Raw genomic sequence first — 27,339 nt, 5'->3', positions numbered from 1 at the left:
TGTGCAGTGGGTGCTCTGTGAACCGGGCCGCCGGGACAGGGGATGCTGCAGTGTGCAGTGGGTGCTCCGTGAACGGGGCCGCCGGGGCGGGGCTGCCGCAGTGTGCAGTGGGTGCTCCGTGAACCGGGCCGCCGGAACAGGGGATGCTGCAGTGTGCAGTGGGTGCTCCGTGAACGGGGCCGCCGGGGCAGGGGCTGCTGCAGTGCAGTGGGTGCTCCGTGAACCGGGCCGCCGGGGCAGGGGATGCTGCAGTGTGCAGTGGGTGCTCCGTGAACCGGGCCGCCGGGACAAGGGATGCTGCAGTGCAGTGGGTGCTCCGTGAACTGGGCCGCCGGGGCAGGGGCTGCTGCAGTGTGCAGTGGGTGCTCCGTGAACCGGGCCGCCGGGACAAGGGATGCTGCAGTGCAGTGGGTGCTCCGTGAACTGGGCCGCCGGGACAGGGGCTGCTGCCGTGCAGTGGGTGCTCCGTGAACCGGGCCGCCGGGGCAGGGGCTGCTGCAGTGTGCAGTGGGTGCTCCGTGAACGGGGGCCGCCGGGACAGGGGCTGCTGCGGTTTTGCTGTTCGTGCAGCCACGTTGGTGCAGATGTGCGGGTTAGAGGCAGCCTTGCCACACAGGCGAGTCGTCACTGGTCTTCAGAAGGAGATTGGGGTGTGATTGATCAGAGAGAAATGATGTGTTCTAGTTCATTCTCAGGCCCAGTGAGTTGTGGATTTCATGCTTCCTCTTCTTTCCTCTCTATTCATATAAAATTATTTCTTGAGATGATGATTATTTTATATATTTAATGATTCCCTGTTTTGTCCAAGCCCAAAAGTATATCCTATACGTACGCTTTACACTTAGTGCAAAGGGCGCTTGTCATGGCTGTCGGCACGGCCAGGTCACTGGGGCTAACATGGCAGGCACAGGTGCAGGTGGGTGTGGCTTACAGGGCCGACCTCGTATGGCTCCTGGCTGATTTAGCACGAGCGTAAGGAAGCTTCTCTTCGGGAGGCCTGCGTGCTGGTGAGGTCTGGGCTCTTTCTGATGGGCGGAGGGTCCTGCTTGTTTGCAGCACGAGGCTGCTCCGTCAGCTCTCCAGGTCTTAGCTGGGACGCCCAAGGCTGCTGCTGATGCCAAGCATGGTCGTGGGCCTTTGTTTGCACTTGGCGTGCTGTTGTCACCCCAACAAGTGAGGGATGCGGGTGCAGAGCTCCTCACTCACTGCCAGTCCTTCTCTGAGAGGCTTTTTGTCTGCTCTGTGTGCTCACTTGCCCAGTGGCCTCTCTCATCCCTGATTCTGGGCGGTGCATTTGACAGAGGCCTGCCTGGGTGCTGCGGCCTCTGACATTTGCCCAGACGTTGCTTCATGCCCTGCTCTGTGGTCAGTTTCAGAGACACTCCCTGGATGGTGAATCTGTGTTTTCCGTTTCTTGGGTCGGCGTTCTGCATGCCTGCAAGGTAAAGCAAGGCTTCTTGTGCCATCTCCTCTGTCGCTGCAGACGTCGGGTGCCTCCTGGAACACGTCTGCCTGCTTTGTGTCTGTGCCGCGAGGCCGCCTGTCAGGTTGGGTCGCCTCGCCAGTCGCGGAAGCCTTGTTTCCACAGAGCCAGCCTCGATGGAGCCGCACCAGCTCTGTCTCTTCCGTTCTTGACTTTTAGAATTTCCTGCCCTTACGCTTTAGATGTGTTGGGTATAGATCTTTACCAAGATCTTTAAAATCTTGCTGACAGTCTTTGTCTTAACTAGACTATTGGTCCATTTACATTACTGTAATTATTATATTTAAATTTATTTCCACCATCTTTCCTTGTACTCTGTCACTTGAGGACCAGTTGCTTTTTCGTTTCTTGACTTCTTTTGGATTATTTTTGTTTCTTTTTCTTCTCTACTGGGTTGGAATTTGCTCACTTGGCTTCATAGTGGTTGCCTTGGATGTTCTAACATGCAGAATTAATTTGTTGAAGTCTAAAATTAGTATTTCTGCCCTCCTTCAAACGATTCAAAGATCCAGGAACATTTTATTCTGAGCACTCCGTCCACACAGGACTTGCCCTCCCCGTTGCAGCCTGCATGCAGCATGTTGTGTTTCTGTGGGTCCTGACCGAGTGGGGCCAGGACTGTGATAAGAGCTTCCCCTAGGGCTGGATGGTGGCTTTCTTCCTTGTTCACCTAAACCCTCCCAGTCTCAGCCTTGGGGCGTCCCCCGGCAGTAACTGGATCAGCAACCAGGCCTGGCCCAGGCTCTCTCCCCTGACTTCTGCAAAGCTGTGAAAGGAGCGGGCGCAGGCCAGCTGCCGGCCAGGGCCCTCCTGCGTGGGGCCTTCCTTTTTCCAGGTTCCTGCTTTAACTTAGGTTTTGTTCTCTAAGGTTCTGAACGTTCTTGCCAACCCAGTGATAGATTTTTAAAGTTTTTAAAAATAGATCTTACCTGGTAGTAATGCTTGTTTGTTCATTAAAGGGCTGGTCAAAGCTGCATAGTTTACTCTGACAGAACGCAAGTGTCCACTCTGAATACTTTGACTCCTGTCGGTGCTGTGGGCTGGGCTCGCGCCTGAGGCTGGAGTGTTTTTCTCCCACCAGGACTGGGCCTCCTCTCCTGGGAGGGCGGCTCCGGGCACAGCTCTGGCCCTCGGGTCATTGTGGCAGAGCCCGGAGTATCTGGGAGGTGCCGTGCCTTCTGCTGCTTGTTGTGGTTTAGCCTTGGACTTGGCTGGAGGCTTCACAGAGGGAAGCCTGTGGCGGGTGGGGCTGCTGACACGGCCATGGGGGTGTGAGGGCGTTGCTGAAGTTTTTCTGGAACCTACGTTAAGAAACTGGAAGTGATTCCTCCCAGAGGCAGCTCGCCTCAGCCTTGGCCACTCAGCCTCCGCTCCTCTGGTGCCCCAAGGCCCCCACGCTTTGCCCGGGACCCCTCACCTCGGGCCTGTGCAGACCCCATCGAGGCAGAGGCGGTCTGCCTGTGTCCCGCTGCTGGCCCGAGGCCGTGGGGGGCTCAGTCTTGTGTGTGTTTTCTGTGTCTGTCCCTTTCCTCTTTTTCTTTCCTGCTTTCTGTGGGGTAAATGAAAGTTTCTCCTCCTTTGTGTTTTTCCGGTGGATTTGATTATTTTCTTGGTCACCCTTAACATTGTGCGTTCTGAGTCTTCCTACCCAAGTCGCAGTCACTCAGCAATTCTGAGGAGTACCTGAGCGTGTGCGGCCCGCACTGAGCCGACCACATCTTGTTTGCCTGAAACTGTAGTTTTATCCCTTAGGAGAACATGAGCATGAGCTTTTGTTTTATTTTATTTCTGAGACAGAGTCTCACTCCTGTCGCCCAGGCTGCAGAGTGCAGTGGCGATATCTTGGCTCACTGCAGCCTCTACCTCAGTGCCTCAAGCCATCCTCCCACCTCAGCCTCCTGAGTAGCTGGGACTATGGATGCGCACCACCACGCCCTGCTAATTTTTGTATTTTTTCGTAGAGATGGGGTTTCACTATGTTTCGCAGGCTGGTCTTGAACTTCTGGGCTGAAGCAATCTGCCTGCCTCAGCCTCCCAACAACATGAGCTTTTAACCAGTGGTCAATTACATTCACCACTGTCTTCCTCCCACCTGCCAGGCCCTGCCCCCCAGCCCTTCCCGCCTCTTGCCTCAGAACCTCTTCTCTGGGTGGCACCTTGACTCCGGACCCTGTCGTGTTGATATGAAGCCACGGGACTGTCTCTTCCTGGGGTTTGTGGTTTTCCCACCCCTGGGAACTGGCAAGCTGCATTTGAGGGCCTCTGTTGGCCTGGAAGCCCTGGGGGCCTTGGAAAACTTGGGAAGTGGGCGGTTTCTGTTCTAGAGCCCAGAGCCCTCATCAGGGAGACCTGGCAGGATGCAGCTTGTGCTGGCCTGGCCTGCTGCCCCTTTGCACAACTTCTGAGAGGGCACTGGTTGGCCTGCAGAGTCCAGGCTGAAGGCAGGGACTGCTCAGAGTTTATGTGATGTCACGCTAACAGGGCAGGCAGCGGCAGGCTGGGGCTTGGGCCACCCTGTGATGGGGGCTAGGACAGCACCAGCACAGCTGCCAACTGGGGCTCTGGGTGGTGAGTCTGGCCCCCTCCAACCATGTGCCTCCTGCAAAGCAGGCCTTCACAGGCTGGTGACAGCGGGGCTGCCAAGGGACGGGTCTGTGCCTGGCGTTTTCCAGTTGCTGTTCAGTTTCCCAGTTCCTTCCCGGCACCTTCACCTCGAGGGCACAGTGGCCACCTCAGGAGCTTGGCCTCAGGGATTCCTGCCGGTCCTCATGGCCCCTCTTCTGTACTCACAGTCCCTGCCTGTCCCAGCATCTTCTCACACATAGGCGTCTGTCCTGGAGACGCAGGTGGATGGGCACAGGCGGTGCTCAGGGCAGCCCAGTGGGTCAGGGGTCAGAGAGGGCGGTCTGGACCTGAATTGGGTTTGGAGCCATCACTCTTGTGAGGGATGCAAACTCGGCAGATGGCAGGGCTGCTTGAGCAGTGGGCATGCACTCACACACACATACTCACGCACGTGGGCACACATGCTCTCAGGGACACACAAGCTTAGACGCACACGGGCATATATGCTCTCAGGGACACAGGCTCACACACACATGGGTACACACGCTCCCTTGGACACACAGGCTAACAGACACGGGCACACACGCTTTCTCAGGGACACAGGCTCACACACACAGGCACACACGCTCTCTCAGGGACACACAGGCTCACGCACACGGGCACACATGCTCAGGGACACACGGGCACACACGCTCTCTCAGGGACACACAGGCTCAACGCACACTCGGGCACACACAGACACGCTCTCAGGGACGCACAGGCACACAAACACGGGCACACACTGTCAGGGACGCACAGGCTCACACATGGGCACACACGGTCTCAGATGCACAGGCTCACACGCACACAGGCACACATGCTCTCAGGGACACAGGCTCACACGCACATGGGCACACATGCTCTCTCAGCGACACAGGCTCACACGCACACGGGCACACACGCCCTCTCAGGGATGTACAGGCTCACACACACACGGGCACACACACACTCAGAGACACACAAGCTCACACACGGGCACACAAGCTCACACACAGGCACACACGCTCTCTCAGGGACACACAAGCTCACACGGGCACACACGCTCTCTCAGGGACACAGGCTCACTCACACGGGCACACGCTCTCGGACACACAAGCTCACACATGGGCACACACACTCAGGGACACAGGCTCACACACGGGCACACGCGCTCTCTCGGACACAGGCTCACACACACGGGCACACACTCTCTCAGGTACACACAGGCTCACACGCACATGGACACATATGCTTTTTCAGGGACACACGAGCTCTCATGCACGCAGGCATACGTGCTCTCAGGTACACAGGCTCATGCACGGACACATGCTCTCGGACACACAGGCTCACACACGGACACACACGCTCTCTCAGGGACACACAGGCTCACACACACACGGGTACTCACGCTGTCTCGGACACACAGGCTCACGTGCACACAGGCACACACGCTTTCTCAGGGACACACAGGCTCACACAAACGGTCTCTCAGGGACACACGAGCTCATGCGCACACGAGCATACCTGCTGTCTCAGGGACACACGGGCTCACGCACACGGGCGCACACGCACACGGGCACACACCCTCCCTCTGGGACACACAGGCCCACATGCATGCTGCGTGCCGGCCCTGGAGCGGGGATGGGGACCCGCGCTTCTTGGAGCGAGGGGCCTCTGGCACCCTGGTCTATGGCGGGCGTCGCCAGCCCAGGCAGATGCTGTTTCCCCGCTTGCTTTCCCAGCAGACCCTGTCTGGAGCTGGCACAGAGCATCCTCTGTTCCAGATTCGGCGTGGGACGTTGGAAGCAAGCGCCTGTTGCCCACTCATGACTGGAACTTTCTGGCAGTGTGAGGTGGGGGCGGGAAGCCCTTGTGACGTGCCTGGGGCCTGGGCCTGTCCTGCTCTCTGGGCCTGTCCTGCTCCCTGTGTCCGCTGTGGACCAGGCTGGGCTGTGGCCTTGACTGCTACGGAGATCACCACAGGCCCTGGGGGCCCCACGTCTGCAGGACGAGCACACCTGCCTCATAGGGTTGTGGGAAGAACCAGACGAGGCCGCTGTCACCAGTGCGCAACTGTGCCCGCCACGGTGGCAGTGCGCCCGCGGTCCTGCTCACGCCATGCCACAGGGCCTCGGGAGGAGGTAGCCAGTGCCGGGGGCTGGGGAGGCCCCAGCAGGACTTGCTCCCAGGAAGCCCAGCACTGCGCCTCCCATGCGAGAACCAGGTGCCATGTTGCGGGGAGCCACTTCCTGCGCCCAGCCTCTTCAGGGACCTCCCTCCCAGCTGAGCAGGCGGCAGCCCCAGCAGAGGGGGAGGTGGCTGAGGCTGGCCCTGGGCCTGGGGATGGAGGGCGCACGGCTGAGGCGCGTCCTCGGGGCTCTGCCTGCCTGCTCGCGCCCACCACAACCTCTGCAGGCAGCAACCCCCACCTCAGGCAGGTCTCTGGGTACAGCATTCTGGTGGACAGCCTCAGGATAGAGTCCACGGTGACCTCCAGAAGCTTCCTCTCCCATCACCTATTAAACTACCCACGAACACAGTCAAAAACAAAAATTCCACATCAGTAAACTGTGAAGTGGATTCTTTTTAAAAAGCTCATGCGAGATTACTGAGCAGAAAAGAAGAGGCGGGACGTGATCATGACAGACCCCTCAGCACCAGCCCTGCCCTTTCAGGACCCCGTGTGGCCCCAGCCCCACACCAGGACCCCAGTCTGGGAGAGGGCGGGGACAAGGGGCACTGGGCTCGGGTGGGCTTTGCCATGCAGGCAGGCGAGGGGTTCTTGAAAGGGTGGAGCTCAGGATTTTTTGAGAAATGTTACAGTAACCACCTAATAAAAATTAAAATACTCTATTCCATTGAAAATAGAATTTGAGGCCAGGCGTGGTGGCTCATACCTGGAATCCCAGCACTTTGGGAGGCCGAGGCAGGCAGATCCCTTGAGCCAAGAAGTTCAAGGCCAGCCTGGGCAGCATAGAGAGACCCCATCTCCAGAAAAAATACAAAAATTAGCTGGGCGTGGTGGCTCGCACCTGTGGTCCCGGCTTCTCAGGAGACTGAGGCTGGAGCATCATTTGAGCCCGGGAGGTTGAGACTGCAGTGACCCCTGATTGCACCACTGCAGTTCAGCCTGGGCGACAGAGCGAGACCCTGCCTCAAAAAAGGCAGAGGAAGAACAAATAGAATTTTTAAAATCAATGCAGAAGACGAAAGCAAAACATAAAACTATACAGAAAGGCAACCAACAAAGCCAGGTGAGAGGCAAGATTCCATGATTAAAAGAACAAAAACCTCACTTTAGATCACAAAACCAGACTAGAGCGGGTGCGGCTGGCAGAGTTCACCTGCTCCTGCCTTTTTTTTTTTTTTTTTTTGTCTTTTCAGTTTCTTATCTCCTGGGGCCAAGGCTGGGTTCTCAGCCTGAAGGCTGTGTTCCCAGGATGCCCAGCTGAGCTGGGGGGGTCTCCTGGTTTGTGGCGCTGGGTGCTCAGGTCTCCTGGTTTGCGGCGCTGGGTGCTCAGGTCTCCTGGTTCTTGCTGGTGCTGTGCCGCTTGTCCCGCCTGCCAAAGTCAGTGACAGGTGAGAAGCCCTTTGAGACGTGAGGTGCCAGGCCCTCGTACCATTCACCTTTATTCAGAAGGACTTCTGAAATCACCCAATTGTGTTTTTTGTTTTTTTGGTTGTTTTTTTTTTTTTACACAGAGTCTCGCTCTGTCGCCCAGGCCAGAGTACAGTGGCACAATCTCTGCTCACTGCAATCTCCGCCTCCCTAGTTCAAGTGATTCTCCTGCCTCAACCTCCCGAGTAGCTGGGACTACAGGCCATGTGCCATCATGCCCAGTTAATTTTTGTATTTTTAGTAGAGACTAAAAATGTTGGCCAGGCTGGTCTCAAACTCCTGACCTCAAGTGATTCTCCTGCTTTGGACTCCCAAAGTGCTGCAATTCCAGGTGTGAGCCACTGCGCCCAGCATTGTTTTGTTTTAAAATAGTGTTTGTTGATTCACTGGGCAACATTGATTCACTGGGCATTGGGCATATATGGTAGTGATTAGAAGACATTTTTATTTACCAGATTTTAAACAATCATTTTTTAAAGAGATTTGAGTAATAAGAAAAATACCCTGCACCACAGGATACCACTGGCACTCGCCCTCCTTCGTGGGACCCAGGTCCCCCTGCACCCGTCCTGCTGCCTGAGGCCACTGTGCCGCCCCTGGATGCTGCCCCTATGGCCCTTGGGCTCCCCCTACCCTCCCCACCTCCTGGCTGCTGCCTAGGGCGGCCTGGGGTGAGGCAGTGGCTCAGAGTCAGCAACACTCAGCCTCATCTCTTACCCTGGAGGTTGGCTTGGGGGGCTCAGCTTGGAGGGGGTCAAAGGAGTAGCTGAGCACCCTCTGACCAGGGGGCCTCCTAGGACACAAGCAGGCTCCGAGGAGGGGTCTGACCCTTGTAGTGCCTGAGCCTCTGTTTCCTGCATTTACAAAGCCCTTCCATGGATTTTCTCATTTCTCTCTTAAAGCCAGGGGCAACCCACAGCCACACTCATTCAGAATTTATGAACAAGCCAGGACCCTTTTGTGGGGGGCCTGTCCCAGGTCACAGACCAGGTCTCTCTTTTGACCATGGACACAGAGGATCCAGGAAGGGGCTGTGCTGCCAGGCAGGTCCATGCGTCCTAAAGGCACAGAGGCCCCTCCAGACTGCCTATCTCAGGAACTTGTCACGCAGACGGAGCCAGGTGTAACACCAGCCCCAGGGCCAAGCAGCAGCTTTGCAAATGTTGCAGCAGCCACACCACAGTAAGAAATTCTTTTTCTGCGCATCCAGGTGGCTCCAACCAGCACCATCCTTTCTGTGTGGGGTGTGCCTGACCCCCTCCTTTCCCCCTCCCAGAAAGGTGAAGAAGCCGGCCCTGATCTCCCAAGTCCATTCCATGGCTTGCTGATGGGCTGGGTCACAGCTCTAAACCCCTCAACCTGGCCTGTCCTGGAGCAGGCAGCCTTGGTGAGCACAGCTGCTGAAGGGGCGGCAAATGCCGGACGTGCCTGTCCTGCTCACTGGGGTCGTGTCTTTGCCCAGCCTGGCCCAGGCACTGGGCGGGGAGAATGGGGCCTTGTGTCTCCAGCTCACAGCCGAGCTTTCAGAGCATGAGACTGGGTTCATTGTTCAGAACCGGGAAAACTAAAAACAGCATTGAGAGTGGAACTTGGGCCTTCTGGAAATGACAGCTGAGTAAAGACTCATTTATTCTGCTTCCCTTCTTGAAACTCACTGCAGTGAACAAAGAGAATGAAAAATAGGGAACAAGATTTAATCCACAATGGGCCTAAGGAATAGCCATGGCAAAGGAGGGTGTCGGCCAGACGGGAAGCAGTGACAGCCATATCAGGTCTCCAGCAGGCTGGGTTTTTGTTTAACAAGAATGGATTTTTGGAGATAGCATTGATGAGTATTTTAAAAGAATGGGGTTGTGTCTCCGGGGAGCTGAGTATAGGCAGACATCTGGCAAGATGAGGCAGAAGGCCCACGTGCTTCACTTTTCTATAAGATACAGACTCTTTTTTTTTTTTTTTTTTCTAATTTTTAGAGAAGGGGGTCTCACTTTGTTGCCCAGGCTAGAGCGCAGTGCCACAGTCATAGCTCACTGTAGCATCGACCTTCTGGGGTCAGCGATCCTCTCACCTTAGCCTTTCAAGTAGCTGGGACCACAGGCGTGTGCCACCACGCCCAGCTAATCATTGTATTTTTTGGTAGAGGTGAGGTTTTGCCATCTTGCCCAGCTGGTCTCGAACTCCTGAGCTCAAGCAGTCCTCCTACCTTGGTCTCCCAAAGTGCTGGGATTATAGGCGTGAGCCTCTGCCCCCACGATCCAGACTTGTAAGGGGTGAAATGGGGAATGAAAGGATGGGCTGAGGATTCCTCTTAGTTTTTCAACATCATACTGATCGTTGTGTTCATATAAGGAGACTACCAGAGACCAGGAAGGATTAGAGGGAACAGTAAGGGAACACCTGGAAGGATTAGAGGGAACAGTAAGTACTCAGAGCTCTCAGAACACTAAGAAGAGTGCCTGTTGCCAGCAGGCTGACTGAGAAACCTCATAACTCACAGGGCATGTGGTAGCGTACCCAGTGGAGAACAGTGAGCCCTAGAATAAATGCTGCTCTGCTGCTGTGTGACAATCTCAGAAGCAAGAATCAACATTTTCAGTTTCCAAGTATCTGGAGCCAAAACAAAGCTCAGGAATAGTAACGGGCCAGGCACGGTGGCTCACACCTGTAATCCCAGCACTTGTGGAGGCCAAGGTGGGTGGATCACCTGAGGCCAGGAGTTCAAGACCAGCCTGGCCAACATGGTTAAACCCCATCTCTACTGAAAATACAAAAATTAGCTGGGCATGGTGGCACGCACCTGTAATCCCAGCTACTTGGGAGGCTGAGGCAGGGGAATCACTTGAACCTGGGAGGCGGAGGTTGCAGTGAGCCGAGATCGTGCCATTGCACTCCAGCCTGGGCGGCAGAGCAAGACTCCGTCTCAAAAAAAAATAAAATAAAATAAAAAAAGAATAGTAACAGGAACACAAAAAATATGCAGCTTTCCAAGAGGTAACATTCATAATGTCTGGCATCCAACCAAAGATTATCAGGTGTGGAAGGAAACAGGAAAATAGAACCCATACTGGAGTGAAAAATCCATCAAAACTGACATAGATGTTAGGGTTAGCAGACAGGTTATTAAAGTAATTATTATAACTGTATTCCATATGTTCAAAGAGCAACAGGAAAGACTGAACACATTAAGTAGAGATATGGAAGTATTTTAAAAGATCCAAATTAGAGTTGAAACGAAAATGTCCAAGTACAAAATACGCTGGATGGGATTAATGGTAGATCAGAGATTGCAGAAGAAGATTAGTGAACTTAAAGATGAAGCAGTAGACACTCTCCAAACTGAAACAAGGAAAAGAAAAATACTTTAAAACAAACAAGAGCATCATTGAGCTGTAGGACAACTTTCAGAGGCCTAACGATTATGTGATTGGAGTCCCTAAGTGGGAAGGCAGGGACGGAAGAATTGTTTGAGGACATGATAGCTGAAAAGCTTCCCAGTTTGATGGAAACTATAAGCCTAGATCTGACCATCTTTTCTTTCTTTTTTCTTTGTTGACCAATGGATTCATGTCACATGATCTGACCATCTTAATGAACCCTGAGCACAAGAAATGAAGAAAATCACACAAGGCACATCATCATCAAGTTACTCAAAACCAGTTACAAAGAGATAAATCTCAAAAGCAGCCAGAAAAAAAAAAAAAGCAAGGCCTTTTGTGTATGAAGGAACAAAGACACAGATGACAGCAGATTTCTCATGAGAAACAATGCAAGTGGGAAGACAATGGTGTAGTGTGTTTAAGATGCTGAAAGGGAAAAAAAAAAACTGTCCACCAAGAATTCTATACCTAAATATCTTTTAAGTGAAGGTGACATAAAGATGTTTCCAAACACACAACAGCTGAACTAGTTCATTACCAGCAGACCTTCACTGAAAGAAATGTTACAGATGCTTTAGGCTGAAGGAAAACAAAACCATGTGGAAGTCTGGATCTATACAGAAAATTGAAGAGTACTGGAAATGGTAACTACATGGGTAAATACATGATATTTAAATCTCTCTAAAATGTAATTGTTTAAGAATAGTAACTGTGTAACAGAGAGGAATTTATAACATATACAGAAATAAAATATTTGACAAAAATGGCAAAAATAAAAGGCCAGGAGAGAAGAAAATGGTAAATGCATATATTTGAAGTGGTAGAATAGCCCTTGAAGGCAGAGTATGACAAATTAAAGATGTATGTTATAAACCCTAAAGCATTTACTAAAATAGCAAAGCAACAAATTACAGCTGATAAGTGAACAGTGGAGATAAAGTTGACCCACATAAAATACTTAATCCAAAGAAGGCAGAAAAGAGGAAAAGAGAACAGATAGAACAGGTAACACACAGCAAGATGGTCAGATTGCATAAAAAATCAATACTCACATATATGTGGGCTAAAATAAACCTTTTTTTTTTGAGACAGGATCTCACTCTGTTGCCCCGGCTGGAGTGCAGTGGTGCAGCCGTGGCTCACCTCACTCTGTCGCCCTGGCTGGAGTGCAGTGGTGCAGCCGTGGCTCACCTCACTCTGTCGCCCTGGCTGGAGTGCAGTGGTGCAGCCGTGGCTCACCTCACTCTGTCGCCCTGGCTGGAGTGCAGTGGTGCAGCCGTGGCTCACCTCACTCTGTCGCCCTGGCTGGAGTGCAGTGGTGCAGCCGTGGCTCACCTCACTCTGTCGCCCTGGCTGGAGTGCAGTGGTGCAGCCGTGGCTCACCTCACTCTGTCGCCCTGGCTGGAGTGCAGTGGTGCAGCCGTGGCTCACCTCACTCTGTCGCCCTGGCTGGAGTGCAGTGGTGCAGCCGTGGCTCACCTCACTCTGTCGCCCTGGCTGGAGTGCAGTGGTGCAGCCGTGGCTCACCTCACTCTGTCGCCCTGGCTGGAGTGCAGTGGTGCAGCCGTGGCTCACTTCACTCTGTCGCCCTGGCTGGAGTGCAGTGGTGCAGCCGTGGCTCACTGCAACTTTGACCTCTTGGGTTCAAGGAATCCTCTGGCCTCATCCTCCTTTTTTTTTTTTTTTTACATGGAGTTTTGCTCTTGTCACCCAGGTTGGAGTACAATGGTGCAATCTCGGCCCACTGCAACCTCCGCCTCCCAGATTCAGGCGATTCTCCTGCCTCATCTTCCCGAGTAGCTGGGAATACCCCACCATGTCTGGCTAATTTTTTTGTAGAGACAGGGTCTCGCTATGTTGCCCAGGCTGGTCTTGAACTCCTGGCCTCAAGGGATCCTCCTGCTTCAGCCTCCCAAAGTGCTGGGATTGTAGACATGAGCTACTGTGCCTTGCCACCCTCTTTAAATTTAAATAAATAAATAGGTTATAAGTAAAAGAAGGATAAATGTTACACAATTCTAACTCTGATGTAAAGCAATCCGGAGTTACTATAATATCAAATGTACTGATTTCAGAGCAAAGGAAACTACCAGGATAAAGATACTTCATGATAAAAGAGTTCATTCATCAAGAAGACACTGTAAATGTGTATGCACCTAATAACAGAGCTATAAAATACATGAAGCAAAAACTGATAGTGCAAAGAGAAGTAGACAAATCCACAGTTGTAGTTGGGACTCTCCTGACCTGTTTCTCAGTGATGGATAGAACAAGTAGAACAGAAATTAGTATCAGCACCATCAACCAGCCTGATCCGATTGGCTTTATACAGCACTTCACCCAGCAGCACGTTCTTTTCCAGTGCACACAGGACATTTACCAGGATAGACCATTTTAGGGGACCATAAAAAGCATCAATAAACTTGAACAAATTCAAATCATATAAATTATGTTCTCTGAGAAAAATAGAAACCAATAAAAAATATCTGGAAGATGATTAGTTACTGAGTATATGTTCCATTAGTCAAAGAAGAAATCAAAAGAGAGGTTAGAAAGCTTTCTGAGGCTGGGCATGATGGCTCACGCCTGTAATCCCAGCACTTTGGGAGGCAAAGGTGGGAGGATCCCTTGGTCTCAGGAGTTTGAGACCAGCCTGGCTAACATGGTGAAACCCCATCTCTACTAAAAATACAAAAAAATTAGCCAGGTGTGGTGGCGTATGCCTGTAATCCCAGCTACTGGGGAGGTTGAGGCAGGAGAATTGCTTGAACCTGGGAGGTGGAGGTTGCAGCAAGCCAAGATCCCACCACTGCACTCCAGCCTGGGTGACAGAGTGAGACTCCATCTCAAAACTCTTTGAACGGGATGAAAATGAAAATACAGCATATCAAAACTTGTCGGATATCATGAAAGCTGTACTCAGAGGGGTATTTTATAATACTAAATACCTAAAAAAAATTTTTTTTTTTGAGACAGAGTCTCTCACTGTCGCCCAGGCTGGAGTGCAGTGGCGCGATCTCAACTCACTGCAAGCTCTGCCTCCCAGGTTCACGCCATTCCCCTGCCTCAGCCTCTCGAGTTGCTGGAACTACAGGCGCCCGCCACCATGCCTGGCTAGCTTTTTTGTATTTTTAGTAGAGATGGGGTTTCACAGTATTGGCCAGGATGGTCTCGATTTCCTGATCTCGTGATCCACCCGCCTCGGCCTCCCAAAGTGCTGGGATTACAGGTGTGGGCCACCACGCCTGGCCCTAAATTTTTTTTTTAAATGTACAAATCACTGAACTCTGCTTCTAGCTTAGGAAATTAGAAAAAGGAAAGCAAATTAAGTCTAAAGGATGCAAAAGAAAGGAAAGATCAAAGTGGAAATTAATGAAAACAGAAAAATAGAAAAAAACGATTAAGCTGTCTTTTTGAGGCAGTCAGTAAAATCGATAAGCTTCTAGCCAGAAAAGTGAAAAAAAGCAAGACATTTTTATATCAATGTCAAAAATGAAAGTTGTGGCATAGCTACAGAGTCTGTTGCTCTTAAGAAGATATAAAGGAATAGTATGGTATAATAACTTATGCCAACAAATGTGATTAATTTTATATGAAATGGGCAAGTTCCTTGAAAGACAAACCATTCATACTCACGTAAGAAGAAATTTTTAGAGCCTGCTCAGCTCTGTATCTATTAAATAGATTCAATGTGTAATTGAAAACCTTCCCACAAAGAAACTACATGCCCATCTGGCTTCACTGGAATCTCTGCCACACATTTAAGGAAGAAATAATAGCAATTCTATATAAACTCGCCCAGGAATTTGAGAGGAGGGAATACTTCTCATTTTGTTATGCTGGTATTACTCTGATAGCAAAACCAAAGATGTTACAAGAAGAAAATAGATGCAAAAATGAATATGAATATGGATGTAAAAATTCTTAACAAAATTTTAGCCAATCCCATTTGAGAATATATAAAAAGGACAATATGGCCGGGTGCGGTGGCTCACGCCTGTAATCCCAACAACTTTGGGAGGCCGAGGCGGTGGATCATGAGGCCAGGAATTCAAGACCAGCCTGGCCAACATAATGAAACCCCGTCTCTACCAAATATACAAAAAAATTAGCTGGGCATGGTGGTGGGTGCCTATAATCCCACCTACTTGGGAGGCTGAGGCAGGAGAATTGCTTGAACCTGGGAGGTGGAGGTTGCAGTCAGCCGAGATCATGCCACTGCCCTCCAGCCTGGGCAACAGACTGAGACTCCGTCTCAAAAAAAAAAAAAAAAAAAAAAAAAAAAAGGACAATACATCGTGACCAATTGGCATTTATACAAGGAATACGTAATTGGTTTAAGAATAGAAGATTAATTGATGGAATCCAGCTATTACCGAACTAAAGAGAAACCATGTGATCATTTCAATAGATACAGTAAAAGTATTTTACAAAATCCAACATCCATTCCTGATTTAAAAAATAACTTGACAAACTAAAAATACAAAAGACATTCATGAAAAAGTTACAGTCAACATCATACTTAATGGTAAAAGACTGGATGCTTTCCCGGAGATTAGGAGGAAGGCACATATGTTCACTCTTACTAATTGTGTTCAGTAATAATACTGCAGGTTCTTCCCAGTGCAATTATGCAAGAAAAATAAATAAAAGGATCTAGTTTGGAAAGGAAGAAGTAAAACTTTTTATTCACTGTTGACATGATCATCTCTGCAGAAAACATAATAAATCTGTGAAAAACAATTAGAACTAATAAGTGAGTTTATCAAGGTTACAAGATCAAATTGTAAAAACAAATAACTTTTTTTCCGTATTAGCAACAAAAAATTGGAAATTTTGTTAGTATTATAAATATGAAATGCTTACGGTGACTTAACTAATATGTGCAAGATTTGTACACTAAAAACTATAAAATGTTGCTGAAAGAAAGTAGACCCAACTAGATAGAGATGTTTTGCCCCCAGATCAGATTTAATGTAGGTGAGATGTTGGTTTTCCTCTTACTCATCGATAGATTCAACACAACTGCAATCAAAATCCCAGCAGGCTATTTTGTAGAAATCGAGAAGCTGATCCTGAAATTTATATAGAAATGCAAAGGACCTGGAATAATTAAAACAACTTCAACAATGAAAAGCAGAGTTTGGGGACTCGCAGTGCCTGATTGCAGACCCGGTGCATTTGGACTCACTGTGGCGTGGGGTCCCAGATGGGAGGAAGCTTCCTGAGAGGTGACGCCTGAGTTGAGTCTAAGAGGACAAGGAGGTCGGTGAGCATGTTGGAACCCATGATGGAAGGATGGACTGAGGATGGAAAGCAGGTGCATAGGGGAAGGGGTTGGTCAAGGTGGCTCTCAGGCTGTGGTGGATGCATTTTAGCTTTTTAGAACTTCACTGATACTGCTGTTTTACTTCTCAAAAAGATTGAAGCTGTGCGAGCAGGTCACCTGTTTCCTCTCAAACAAGAAATTAAAAATATTTGAGTTTCATTTCTTCTTCTTTTTCCTTTTTTTTTTTTTTTTTTGAGACAGAGTCTTGCTCTGTCGCCCAGGCTGGAGTGCAGTGGCACGATCCCGGCTCACTGCAACCTCAGCCTCCCAGGTTCAGGTGATTCTCCTGCCTCAGCCTCCTGCGTAGCTGGGATTTCGGGCACATGCTGCCACGCCTGGCTAATTTTTGTACTTTTAGTAGAGATGGGGTTTTGCTGTGTTGGCTAGGCTGGTCTTGAACCCCCGACCTCAAATGATCCACCCGCCTCGGCCTCCCAAAGTGCTGGGATTATAGGCATGAGCCACCGCGCCCGGCCTGAGTTTCATTTTTAAAAATAGCATTCGTAGCAGTCCCAAGCATTAAAATAAATAGTTGTGTGGAGATTTGAGTGGCGGAAAGCGCATTTCCTCTAAGGAGGTGGTTACCCCGCTTGTGAGCGGCGTGAGTGTAGGTAGGATTTGTGGCCCCACAATCTGTCTGGGACTTGGAGAAAGTTTCCAATTGGCCTGCAGTGTCCCTTCCCGTCACCTGCTGTGCTCTCTTCTGGGGCTTGAGTCTTTTTTATTTCCCCTTGAATTAGCACAGCTAGTATCTATGGAATGGCCTCTCCTGGGGGGCGGGGTGGGGGCTGTACTGATACCAGCTGGGGCATCCGGGAGCAAGAAGACAGGTGCCCACCACAGCAGTGCCCACCACGGTTCGGCAGACTGTCGGAGTGTAGCGGCACATGTGAGGCCCTGTGGCTTCTATAAGCCAGTGCTGCAGGCAAAGTGGCACCAAGGCTAGGAGCAGCCATACAGCCGTGGGTCCCTCCCCGTCACCACCCGGGCCAGAGGCCATGGGTTCTGATTTCTAACAGCAGAGGCTGCTTTTGCCTGACCTTGAACCTCAGGAAAGGCAACTGTACTCTGTGCATTCAGTTGTGTCTGGCTTTTTTTTCTTTTTTTTGAGACAATGTCTCGCTCTGTCGCCCAGGCTGGAGCGCAGTGGCGGGATCCTCCCTCCTCTTCCTCCCGTGTAGCTGGGACCATAGCCACGCTCCACCACACTCGGCTGATTTCCTTACTTATTGGTAGGAGTTTTTAATATGTCTGATGTGGCCCTTTGTCAGATTACACACACACATTACACATGTTCTCTGTAGCAAATATCTCCCACTTAGGATGTGGGGTTTTTTTTTGTTTTTTTTTTTTTTTTGCTTAATAGTTTCTTGATAAACAGATGTTCTTAATTTTACTATAGTCCAATTTGTTAATTTTTCTTTTGTGCATTGTTTTTTGTGTGTGTCCAATTAAGATATTTGTGCCTACTGTAAGGCCACAAAGATTTTCTCCTACATTTCTTTCCAAAAGCCTTATTATTTTACTTTTAACATTTAGACCTACAGTGCATCTAGAACTAAGTTTTACGTACGAGATTGGATGAGGTAGAGGTCAAGGTTCATTTTTTTCACACTTGACCCTTGAACAACTCAGGGTTTAGGGGCACTGACCCCCACCAGGTGGTCAAAAACCCATGTCTTACTTTCCTCCTCCTCCTCCGCAGTCTCCTCCTCCTCCTCCGCAGTCACCTCCTCCACTGTCACCTCCTCCTCCTCCTCCTCCTCCTCCTCCTCCTCCTCCTCCTCCTCCTCCTCCTCCTCCTCCTCCTCCTCCTCCTCCTCCTCCTCCTCCTCCTCCTTCTTCTCCTCCTTCTCTTAACTACAAACAGCCTGCTGTTGATGGGAAGCCTTCGGATAACAACAGTCAATTCACGTGCATTTTGTATGCTATCGTAATATCTACTATACTCTTCCTATAAAGTCAGAAAAGAAAATGGTAGTAAGAAAATAATAAGGAAGAGAACACATATTTACTGTCATTACGTGGAAGTGGATCATCCTAAAGATCTTCATCCTCGTCGCGTTCACATTGAGTAGGCCGAGGAGAAGGAAGAGGAAGGGGGTTGGTTGTGCTGTCTCAGGGGAGGCAGAGGAGGAAGAAAATCCATGTATATGTGGCCCTCCTGGCTCAGACCCGTGTTTTTCAAGGATGGACTGTACACCTGGTGAACACAGCATTGTTGTTGGAAGTCAGGTGGTCCGTGTGAACATGGATTGCTCCTGAGTGCCCTTGTGCTACACGTGTGGCCCTGTGTCCTTCCCCAGTGACTGCCGGCGAGTGTCGCCTGTGTGGACAGCTGGGGACACTGAGTCTCAGATGTGGGACTGAGAGAGGGCGGAGCAGGTCCTGTGTCCTCCTGTTCGCCCTCCTCCCAGTCCTCCAGTCCTGCGGTCCCGCAGTCCCCCCATGCTTGGCTTGTGCCTGCCCCGGCCCATCATGGAGTGGGGCTGGTGTCTCAGACTGGCATGGGGGGGATCCTGGCTGGTGGGCACAGCCTCCCTGCTGCATGTGGGGCTGGCCAGGCTTCGCTGCAACGCAGGGCCAGGCATCAGGAGCACTGAGGAGTGGGGTTGGCTGCCCGGGGTCGGCTCACGGGTGCCGTGGAGTCCATCGTCATCCTGCCCGGCCAGTCTGCGGCGGTGGGCTGGGCCGGGTGGTTGGTGTGGTGAGGCGTCTTCCAGATCAGCACTGTTGCTTCTCCCCTCTTGCAGTGCGGCACCTTCCCGTCTGATGCTGGCGTTGTGCGGATGATGCCCTGACGTCTGTCCACGTGGGCGAGGAAGCAGACAGCGATGTCCCAGACGCAGGACTACGAGTGCAGGAGCCATAATGTCGACCTGCCGGAGTCGAGGATTCCAGGGTCGAGCACTCGGTAAGGAGCCGACCCACCTGCGGAGCTGCCCGGGCCTCACGAGTGGGTGGAACTGCTTTCTTCCTGCAGAGAAAGCAGTGTGCATGCAGGATTCTCCGTGGAGAATGGATTCGTCGCTGGCTCTTCCCAAGGCCTGGATGGCCAATGCCACCTGTGCACAGCGCAGCCCTCAGGGCCGTGGCCCGCGTACCTGCAGATGCGGGTCGCCGTGATTCGTCGTTTTTCTCTAATTTTTGACTTTCTAATTTATTCACTGATTTATTTCTTGAGGAGACGGGGTCTCACTCTGTTGTCCAGGCTGCAGTGCAGTGGTGCCATCATAGCTCACTGCAGCCTTGAACTCCTAGGCTAAAGCAGTCCTCCCACCTCACCTCCCAAGTAGCTGGGACTGCAGGTGTGCACCACCATGTCTAGCTGATTTTTCTAATTTTTTGTAAAGATGAGGTCTGTTGCTCGGGCTGGTCTCAAACTCCTGGGCTCAAGCGATCCTTTTGGGAGGCCAAGGCCTCCCAAAGTGCCAGGATCACAGACGTGAGCCACTGCTCTGCCCTGATTTCTAGGCTTTTATTTGGAAATAATTTCATGCTTCCAGAAAAGTTACAAGAATAAGAACAGCCCCATGAGCGCTCGAGTGCCCTTGCCCAGAGACCCTGTGGCTAGCATTGCTCCCGTCGCCTCTGAATGCTTTTGGGGGTGGCAGTGTGAGAGTGTGAGCTCCCTCAGGATGTCTTCCAGGTAGCCCAGGACGCTTGCTCCCGTCGCCTCTGAATGCTTTTCGGGGTGGCGGTGTGAGAGCGTGAGCTCCCTCAGGACGTCTTCCAGGTAGCCCAGGACACTTGTTACCACAAGTAAATCTGGCCCTATCCCGTCTCAGCCAGCGTCCCATGCCTCCAGGTCAGCTCTGCCCCTGACTGCCTCTCTCTCCTTGGCCTTTTTTAATCTGGAAGAATTCCACAGCTTTTCTCTGCCTTTTGTCACATTGATATTTTTAAGGTAATAGTCACCCTATTTAAAACAGATCATCCCAGCCTGGGCAACCTAGTGAGACCCCATCTCTACAAAAAATACAAAAATTAGCCAGATGTGGTGGCAGATGCCTATGGTCTCAGCTACTCGGGAGGCTGAGGTGAGGAGATCCCTTGAGCCCAAGAGGTTTAGGCTGCAGTGAGCTGAGATCACACCACTGCACTCTGGCCTGAGCGACAGCGTGAGACCCCCGTGTCACAGTAAATAAAGTAAAATAGAGAGTTCCTTGGTTTGGGTTTGTCTGACAGTTTTTCAGGAGGATGCCATACAGGTGGTGTTGGGTCCTCCCGGGCCCCGCATCTGCAGACACTGCTGTCCATCTGCCCCTCACCTGGCAACATGACCTCTGACCCCGACAGAGGCCTCGCCCGCACCCCCCGAGGTGCAGCTGCTGCCTCCCGGCCACCTCTGGGCGCTCTGGGCCTGGCTCCGTGTCTGGTGCTTTGTGCCTCCCTGTGTGGTTGGTCTTTCCGGGACTCTGTGCACCTTCCACAGTTGCGATCCGCACTCTGCCTTGACCTGAGCAGGAGTCCTGCTGTCTCCTTGTTCATTCGTTTGTTCGTTCTTCATTCGTTTGTTCGCTGATGTGGGCTGTGAGCTCTGTTGGGTTTTTTCGGGGTTGATATTGCGCTTGCTCTTCACTGGCTTGGTGCATAAGCGCCCAGATAGGCCCCTAAGCGTCTCACTGGATCCTGTGTCCCTGACGTCCTCATTCCTGCAAGTGCTAGCTTCCTCCTGGCACAGCTGCCCTGCTCAGCCTTGGAATCAGCTGTTTGTCTAGGGAGTGCCGGTTCCTTTTAGGGAATACTGGTCTTAGAGAACAAGGTCTGGGTTCTTAGAACATTCAGTGCTACTGCAGTGTATTTGCTTTTTGCTTTTTGGCCTCTTTTTTTTTTTTTTTTTGATGGAGTCTCGCTTTGTCGCCCAGGCTGGAGTGCAGTGGCGTGATCTCAGCTCACTGCAAGCTCCGCCTCCCGGGTTGAAGCATTTCTTCTGCCTCAGCCTCCTGAGTAGCTGGGATTACAGGTGCGCACCACCACGCCCGGCTAATTTTTTGTATTTTTACTAGAGATGGGGTTTCACCATGTTGGTCAGGCTGGTCTTGAACTCCTGAGCTCGTGATCTGCCTGCCTCGGCCTCCCAAAGTGCTGGGATGACAGATGTGTGCTTTTTGGCCTGAGCACACAAAACTAGAAAATTATGCAGGAGTATGCACATGTACACACACAGGTTCACGAGCATGCACACATGCCTCCACACATGCAGGTACATGCACACGCACACACACACAGGTACATGAGCTTGCACACACACCACGCACATGCACACAGGTACACGAGCACGCACGCACGCCTCCATGCACACACACAGGTACACGAGCACACACACGCCTCCACGCACACACACGCGCAGGTAGGTACACGAGCTCATGCGCATGCCTCCATGCACACGCAGGTAGGTACACAAGTGCGCACTCACGCCTCCACGCACACGCAGGTAGGTACACAAGTGTGCATGCACACCTCCACGCACACGCAGGTAGGTACCCGTGTGCACGCACGCCTCCATGAACACGCACACTCAGGTATACAAGTGCACATGCATGCCTCCATGCACACGCACACTCAGGTACACAAGTGCACACGCACGCCTCCACGCACACGCAGGTACACAAGTGCACACGCACGCCTCCACACATGCAGGTAGGTACCCAAGTGTGCATGCACAATTCCACGAACATGCACACAGGTACACAAGTGCGCACGCACGCCTCCACGCACATGCAGGTAGGTACACAAGTGCACATGCACGCCTCCACGCACATGCACACTCAGGTACACAAGTGCACACGCATGCCTCCACGCACACGCAGGTAGGTACCCAAGTGCGCACGCACACCTCCACGAACACGCACACTCAGGTACACTAGTGCACACGCACGCCTCCACACACACGCAGGTAGGTACCCAAGTGCGCATGCACGCCTCCACGAACACGCACACTCAGGTAGGTACACAAGTGCACACGCACGCCTCCACGCACACGCAGGTACACAAGTGCACACGCACGCCTCCACGAACATGCACACTCAGGTGCACAAGTGCACATGCACGCCTCCATGCACACGCAGGTAGGTACCCAAGTGTGCACGCACACCTCCACGCAGACGCAGGTAGATACCCAAGTGCGCATACACGCCTCCATGAACACGCACACTCAGGTAGGTACACAAGTGTGCATGCACACCTCCACACACACGCAGGTAGGTACAAAAGTGCACACACACGCCTCCACGCACACGCAGGTATGTACACAAGTGTGCACACACGCGTCCACACACACAGGTAGGTACATGAGCTCATGCACGCCTCCACGCACACGCAGGTAGGTACACGAGCTCACACGCACGCCTCCACACGCGCACGCACATGCAGGTAGGTACACAAGTGCGCACGCACGCCTCCACACACACGCACACGCAGGTGGGTACACGAGCTCGCAAGCACGCCTCCACATGCGCACGCAGGTGGGTATATGAGCTCGCACGCACGCCCCCACGCACATGCGCACGTAGGTGGGTACAGGAGCGCACGCACGCCCCCACGCACACGCGCACGTAGGTGGGTACAGGAGTGCACGCACGCCCCCACGCACTCGCGCACGCAGGTGGGTACAGGAGCGCACACACGCCCCCATGCACACGCAGGTGGGTACAGGAGCGTGCACGCACACCCCCATGCACACGCACACGTAGGTGGGTACAGAAGCGCACGCACGCCCCCACGCACACGCACACGTAGGTGGGTAGAGTGCACACGCCCCCACGCACACACAGGTGGGTACAGGAGCGCACGCACGCCCCCACGCACACGCGCACGCAGGTGGGTACAGGAGCGCACGCACGCCCCCACGCACACGCACACGCAGGTGGGTACAGGAGTGCACACATGCCCCCACGCACACGCGCACACAGGTGGGTACAGGAGTGCACAGACACCCCCACGCACACGCACACGCAGGTAGGTACACGAGCTCGCACACATGCCCCCCACACACACGCACATGCAGGTAGGTACACAAGTGCGCACACACGCCTCCACGCACACACACATGCAGGTAGGTACATGAGCTCGCACACATGCCTCCACGCACACGTAGGTACACAAGTGCGCACACATGCCTCCATGCACACGCACACAGGTACACGAACATGCACGCATGCCTCCACGCGCACAAACGCCTCCTAGAAATGCTGAGCGCACACGGTGCCCCAGTCCCGTCCCTCCCACAGAGAGTTGCTCTGTGGTCCCCTCTTCCGTCACATCTCTTCTTCCCTGGCTCCCAAGAACACCAGTGTGTTTACTCACTTGCTCATCTGATAATTCATCTAAAATTGGTTCAGAATTGCTTCACCCATTCCACTACAAAAATATATGCACTAAAAAAAGCCAGGGTTCATTTGCATTCCCTCATGTGCGCGTGTCTCCCAGGAATGCGACACTGGCTCATCCTGTGTTTCTAAGTTGTTTGGATTAGCTCTTTCTCTTTTCTTCATTATGGTTCTGGCATCCGTTGGTTCACTACTTTCAGTTAGAGATTTTTTTGTCCCCCTTTTTATTCTTCCTGATATAATTTTGTCTTTTAAACATATAGACCATTTGCACGTTCCCAAAGCCCCAACCGTACACAGGCACATTCAGCCAGGCCTCTTCCCCGTGCCCTTTCTGCACCTGCCTACCTGCTGCAGGCAGAAACTCTCTTGCTTTCTGTTTATCTCCTGGGTTTCTATTGTGAAGAATAAACAGATGTTAGTATGTTTTCTTATTTCCCCTTCATTCTTACACTAATGGTATCATGATTTATGTGTTCTTTGCACAATTTGCTTTTTCCACTTAAAACATCCCCTAGACATCACTGCCTCCCAGACCATCGAGATTGTCATCCTTTTTCAAAGCTTCCTGGGCCTCTATTGTGTGTGCGCCTCAGTCTTGTGTTGGCCATGTGGGTAATTTTGCATATTCTGCAATTACAAGGACTGCTGCAGTCTGCTTGTATAATTCTGGGTTTTGGGAGGTGCATCTGCAGGTGAATTTCTGACAAGGGACTGCTAGGTCCAAGGATGCCTTTGGATGTGCTGTCCTTGGGGCTTCTGTGAGCAGCACCAACCCCGGGCCATCGGGGCCGTCAACAGCTGCCTGCTGTCAGATGTGTGGGCAGGTGCCTGGGGTCTCCATGCAGCCTGGGCTTTGGGGCTCTGATGATCGCTGAAGTAGTTACCCTCCGTGTATTACTGTTCACTTTGTGAATTGCATGCTCTTATCTTTTGCCCTTTTTCTATAGTATTTTTTATCTTTTCATGCTCAAATTTATATATTAAAGACATGAGCTCTTATTGTAAATGTTCCACTAAATGTGTCTGAAAAGCCAAAATCTGTTTTATTTGTAGTGGCTTTTGCATGTGAAAGGTTTTGAATCTTTGTGTAGTCAGGTCGGCCATCCTTTCTTCAGTGCCTCTGTGTTTTAGTCACCTCCATCCAGGTGACTGGAGAAAGAGCACGTGGCACCTGCTCATGGGCTGACATACTTTTGTTTTTGCCTTTGGGTCTCAGATCCGCCTTGGTTCTTGTGTGTGGTGTGAGGTGTGGTCTGACCTGTTTGTTTTCCACATGCATCCGGCTGTCCCCGTGCCATTTGTTAGAGGCTGAGGCTGCCTGTGCTCTGTGAGGGGCACTGTGCCTTCTCTCATGCCCCGGGCTCTGTAAGGAGCTGGGGCTGCTTCTGCCCGTCTGTCTGGTCCTGCTGGCCTCCTGTCCTGTGCCCAGCCACACCTGCCTCATCGAGAGTCTCTTCTGCTCCTTCCCAGCCTCCCTGGGGCTCATGTGTCCTCATGTGGCGCCTTGGTATCCCTCCACTGACACCCACAGCTGAGTTCCGAGTTTCCCCTTTACACGCAATGTGGAAAAGCCCACGGCTGGGTTCCAAGTTTCCCCTTTACACGCAACGTGGAAAGGCCCACGGCCGGGTTCCGAGTTTCCCCTTTACACGCAATGCGGAAAGGGCCCCGCAGGTGTCCAGCCTTCGAGGCCATGCCGGGCGCCCTCTGGACTTCCCCGGGCTGCTCCTTCCCCACCACGGAGCTCCTACTCTGGCCGGACTCTCCTTCCCTGCTGGCGGGTGGGTCTGCGTGGCTTCCTACCTGGTGGGTTTGAGCATCTCCGTGTGTTCTTAGCCCTCAGGTTTCCGCCTCTGGGAATCTCCTCCGGCCTTTTCTTCCATTTAATCATCTTTCTTAGCCTTTGTGGTGTGGACGCATCCCTGTCTGTTCCGGGTACCGTTGCATGTTGACTGAGCCTGGATTACGGTCTCCATCTGTGCTCACGCCTTTGTGTCGGTGCTGGTGGCTTTTGATGAGCCAACGTGTTGAGCTCCAGCGTTCTCTGTCCACTTGCCTTTTCTCTTCCTGTCTTACTCAGGAAGCCCTTTCCTAACTGAGCTCCTGAAATTCTTCACGTATTTTCTTCTAAAAGTCTTAAAGTTTTGCCTTTCCCATTTGATCAGACTTTTTCATATCAACCCAAGTCAGCAATCCCGGCCCCATTGATTACAGTCTTGCCTCCCTGATCCTGGGTTCCCCCCGCCCCCTGCCCCCATCCTCAAGGGCGGCGCGTAGATCTGCGAGGGGCAGCGAGGGGCTCTCTGTCCACGCCTCAGTGTGCTGGGGTTCCAGCCTGGGCACGTGGCTTCCTCGGCTTCCTGGCAGCTCGCTGTCTGTGTCCTGAGTTCCCTCCCCAGCTGCAGTCCTTTGATTCAAAGATGCCTCCGCCCTCCCTCCACGTGCTCTTCTAGATGGAGACAGGACCAGTCGGCCCCACCCAGAAGACGTTGGGCTTTGGACTGGAGGCATAGGGCGGTGTGGCTGCTGGTGCAGTGTCCTGGGATTTGATGAGGTGGTTGCTGCGGGTGGAGCTGCCTCCCCTCGTCCTCACAGAGCAAACGCATCTCCTGCTGGCTTCACCTTGCTGTTGTGAGCCCTCATTACAGCCCTAAGGCTGTTAGGGTTCCGGTCGCCCTCCTCCCAGGCTCCACAGGCAGTCAGCCAGGTCCCTCCTCTGTCTCCTTGGGCACGGATGAACCAGGGATGTCAAGGCCCAGAGGGAGTTCCCGCGGCTCCTCCCTCACCACGTCTGGTGTGAGAAGCCATGGCCTCTGCTGTTGGGACTCCATCTCATGGCGTTAGACCTGCCTTGCCCTTCTGGTGGTCTCAGGAGAGCACGATGTGCCTGGACACATGCCCTGGGCCTGGAGGGAGAGTTGGGAAGTGGGGCTGGCCGGCAGAGCCTGCGCCCTCCGGTGCTTAGGGGTGTGGTACCCTTGCGGGTCTGGAGGACGATCTATCATGGTGGCCGCTCCTGCAGCACGTGCCAGGTCCTGCGGCACCAGTGGGTCCTCTGTCTGTGTGCTGTTTCTTATCTTTGCCGAGGATCCCGGCAGTGCACGCCACCTAGGGCCTGCAGCACTGGATGCTTACCTGGTAAAGAGCAGCGCCTGGCTGTGTGCAGGAGGCCCGAGAGGCCACGCCTCCCCCACGTGCTCACCGTTGCAGGGCTTCCTCTGCCCCCGCGCAGCACCCCCTCCATGCGGCCCTCATGGCCAATCTGGATTCACCCCATGAGTGAATGTCCTTCAATGCTAGGCCTTGATTTAGGAGACCAGGAGGGAGTGGAAGGGCTTAACTTTTGAGTCACTTGTCAGGAACAAAGTCTTGAGGCCAGACAGGAGCAGTGGCGGAGCACTGAGCGGTGATGGACAGCGCCGGGGTGGCGAGGCCTCAGCCATCCCCCTCTGCCCACTGAGGGGTGGTGGAGAGTGCCGGGGTGGCGAGGCCTTAGCCGTCCCCTCTGCCCACTGAGGGGTGGTGGAGAGTGCCGGGGTGGCGAGGCCTTAGCCGTCCCCTCTGCCCACTGAGGGGTGTTAGACAGTGCCGGCGTGGCAAGGCCTCAGCCGTCCCCT

At 52.4% G+C, this 27,339-nt stretch overlaps 1 protein-coding gene across 4 annotated transcripts in view; it reads left to right on the top strand.

Annotated features, from left to right (window-relative positions):
* The window catches only part of ARHGAP39 (Rho GTPase activating protein 39), a 150,004-nt gene that overhangs the window by 59,228 nt on the left and 63,437 nt on the right, over window positions 1-27,339 (top strand). For 2 of the 4 annotated variants that reach the window (XM_034966940.4, XM_034966942.4), the window contains exon 2: window positions 19,142-19,302. In XM_034966940.4, the coding sequence (XP_034822831.1) occupies window positions 19,223-19,302 (80 nt within the window). In that variant the 5' untranslated portion in view covers window positions 19,142-19,222. Of the gene's footprint in view, window positions 1-622; window positions 1,443-8,111; window positions 11,716-16,073; window positions 16,380-19,141; window positions 19,303-27,339 lie in introns of those variants that run through there. The other 2 variants (XM_008972727.5, XM_034966941.3) reach the window with 2 other exon arrangements.

Source organism: Pan paniscus, chromosome 7, assembly GCF_029289425.2.
Source record: "Pan paniscus chromosome 7, NHGRI_mPanPan1-v2.0_pri, whole genome shotgun sequence".
In the NCBI taxonomy this organism is placed as follows: domain Eukaryota; kingdom Metazoa; phylum Chordata; class Mammalia; order Primates; family Hominidae; genus Pan; species Pan paniscus.
This window is presented reverse-complemented; position numbering and strand designations above follow the sequence as displayed.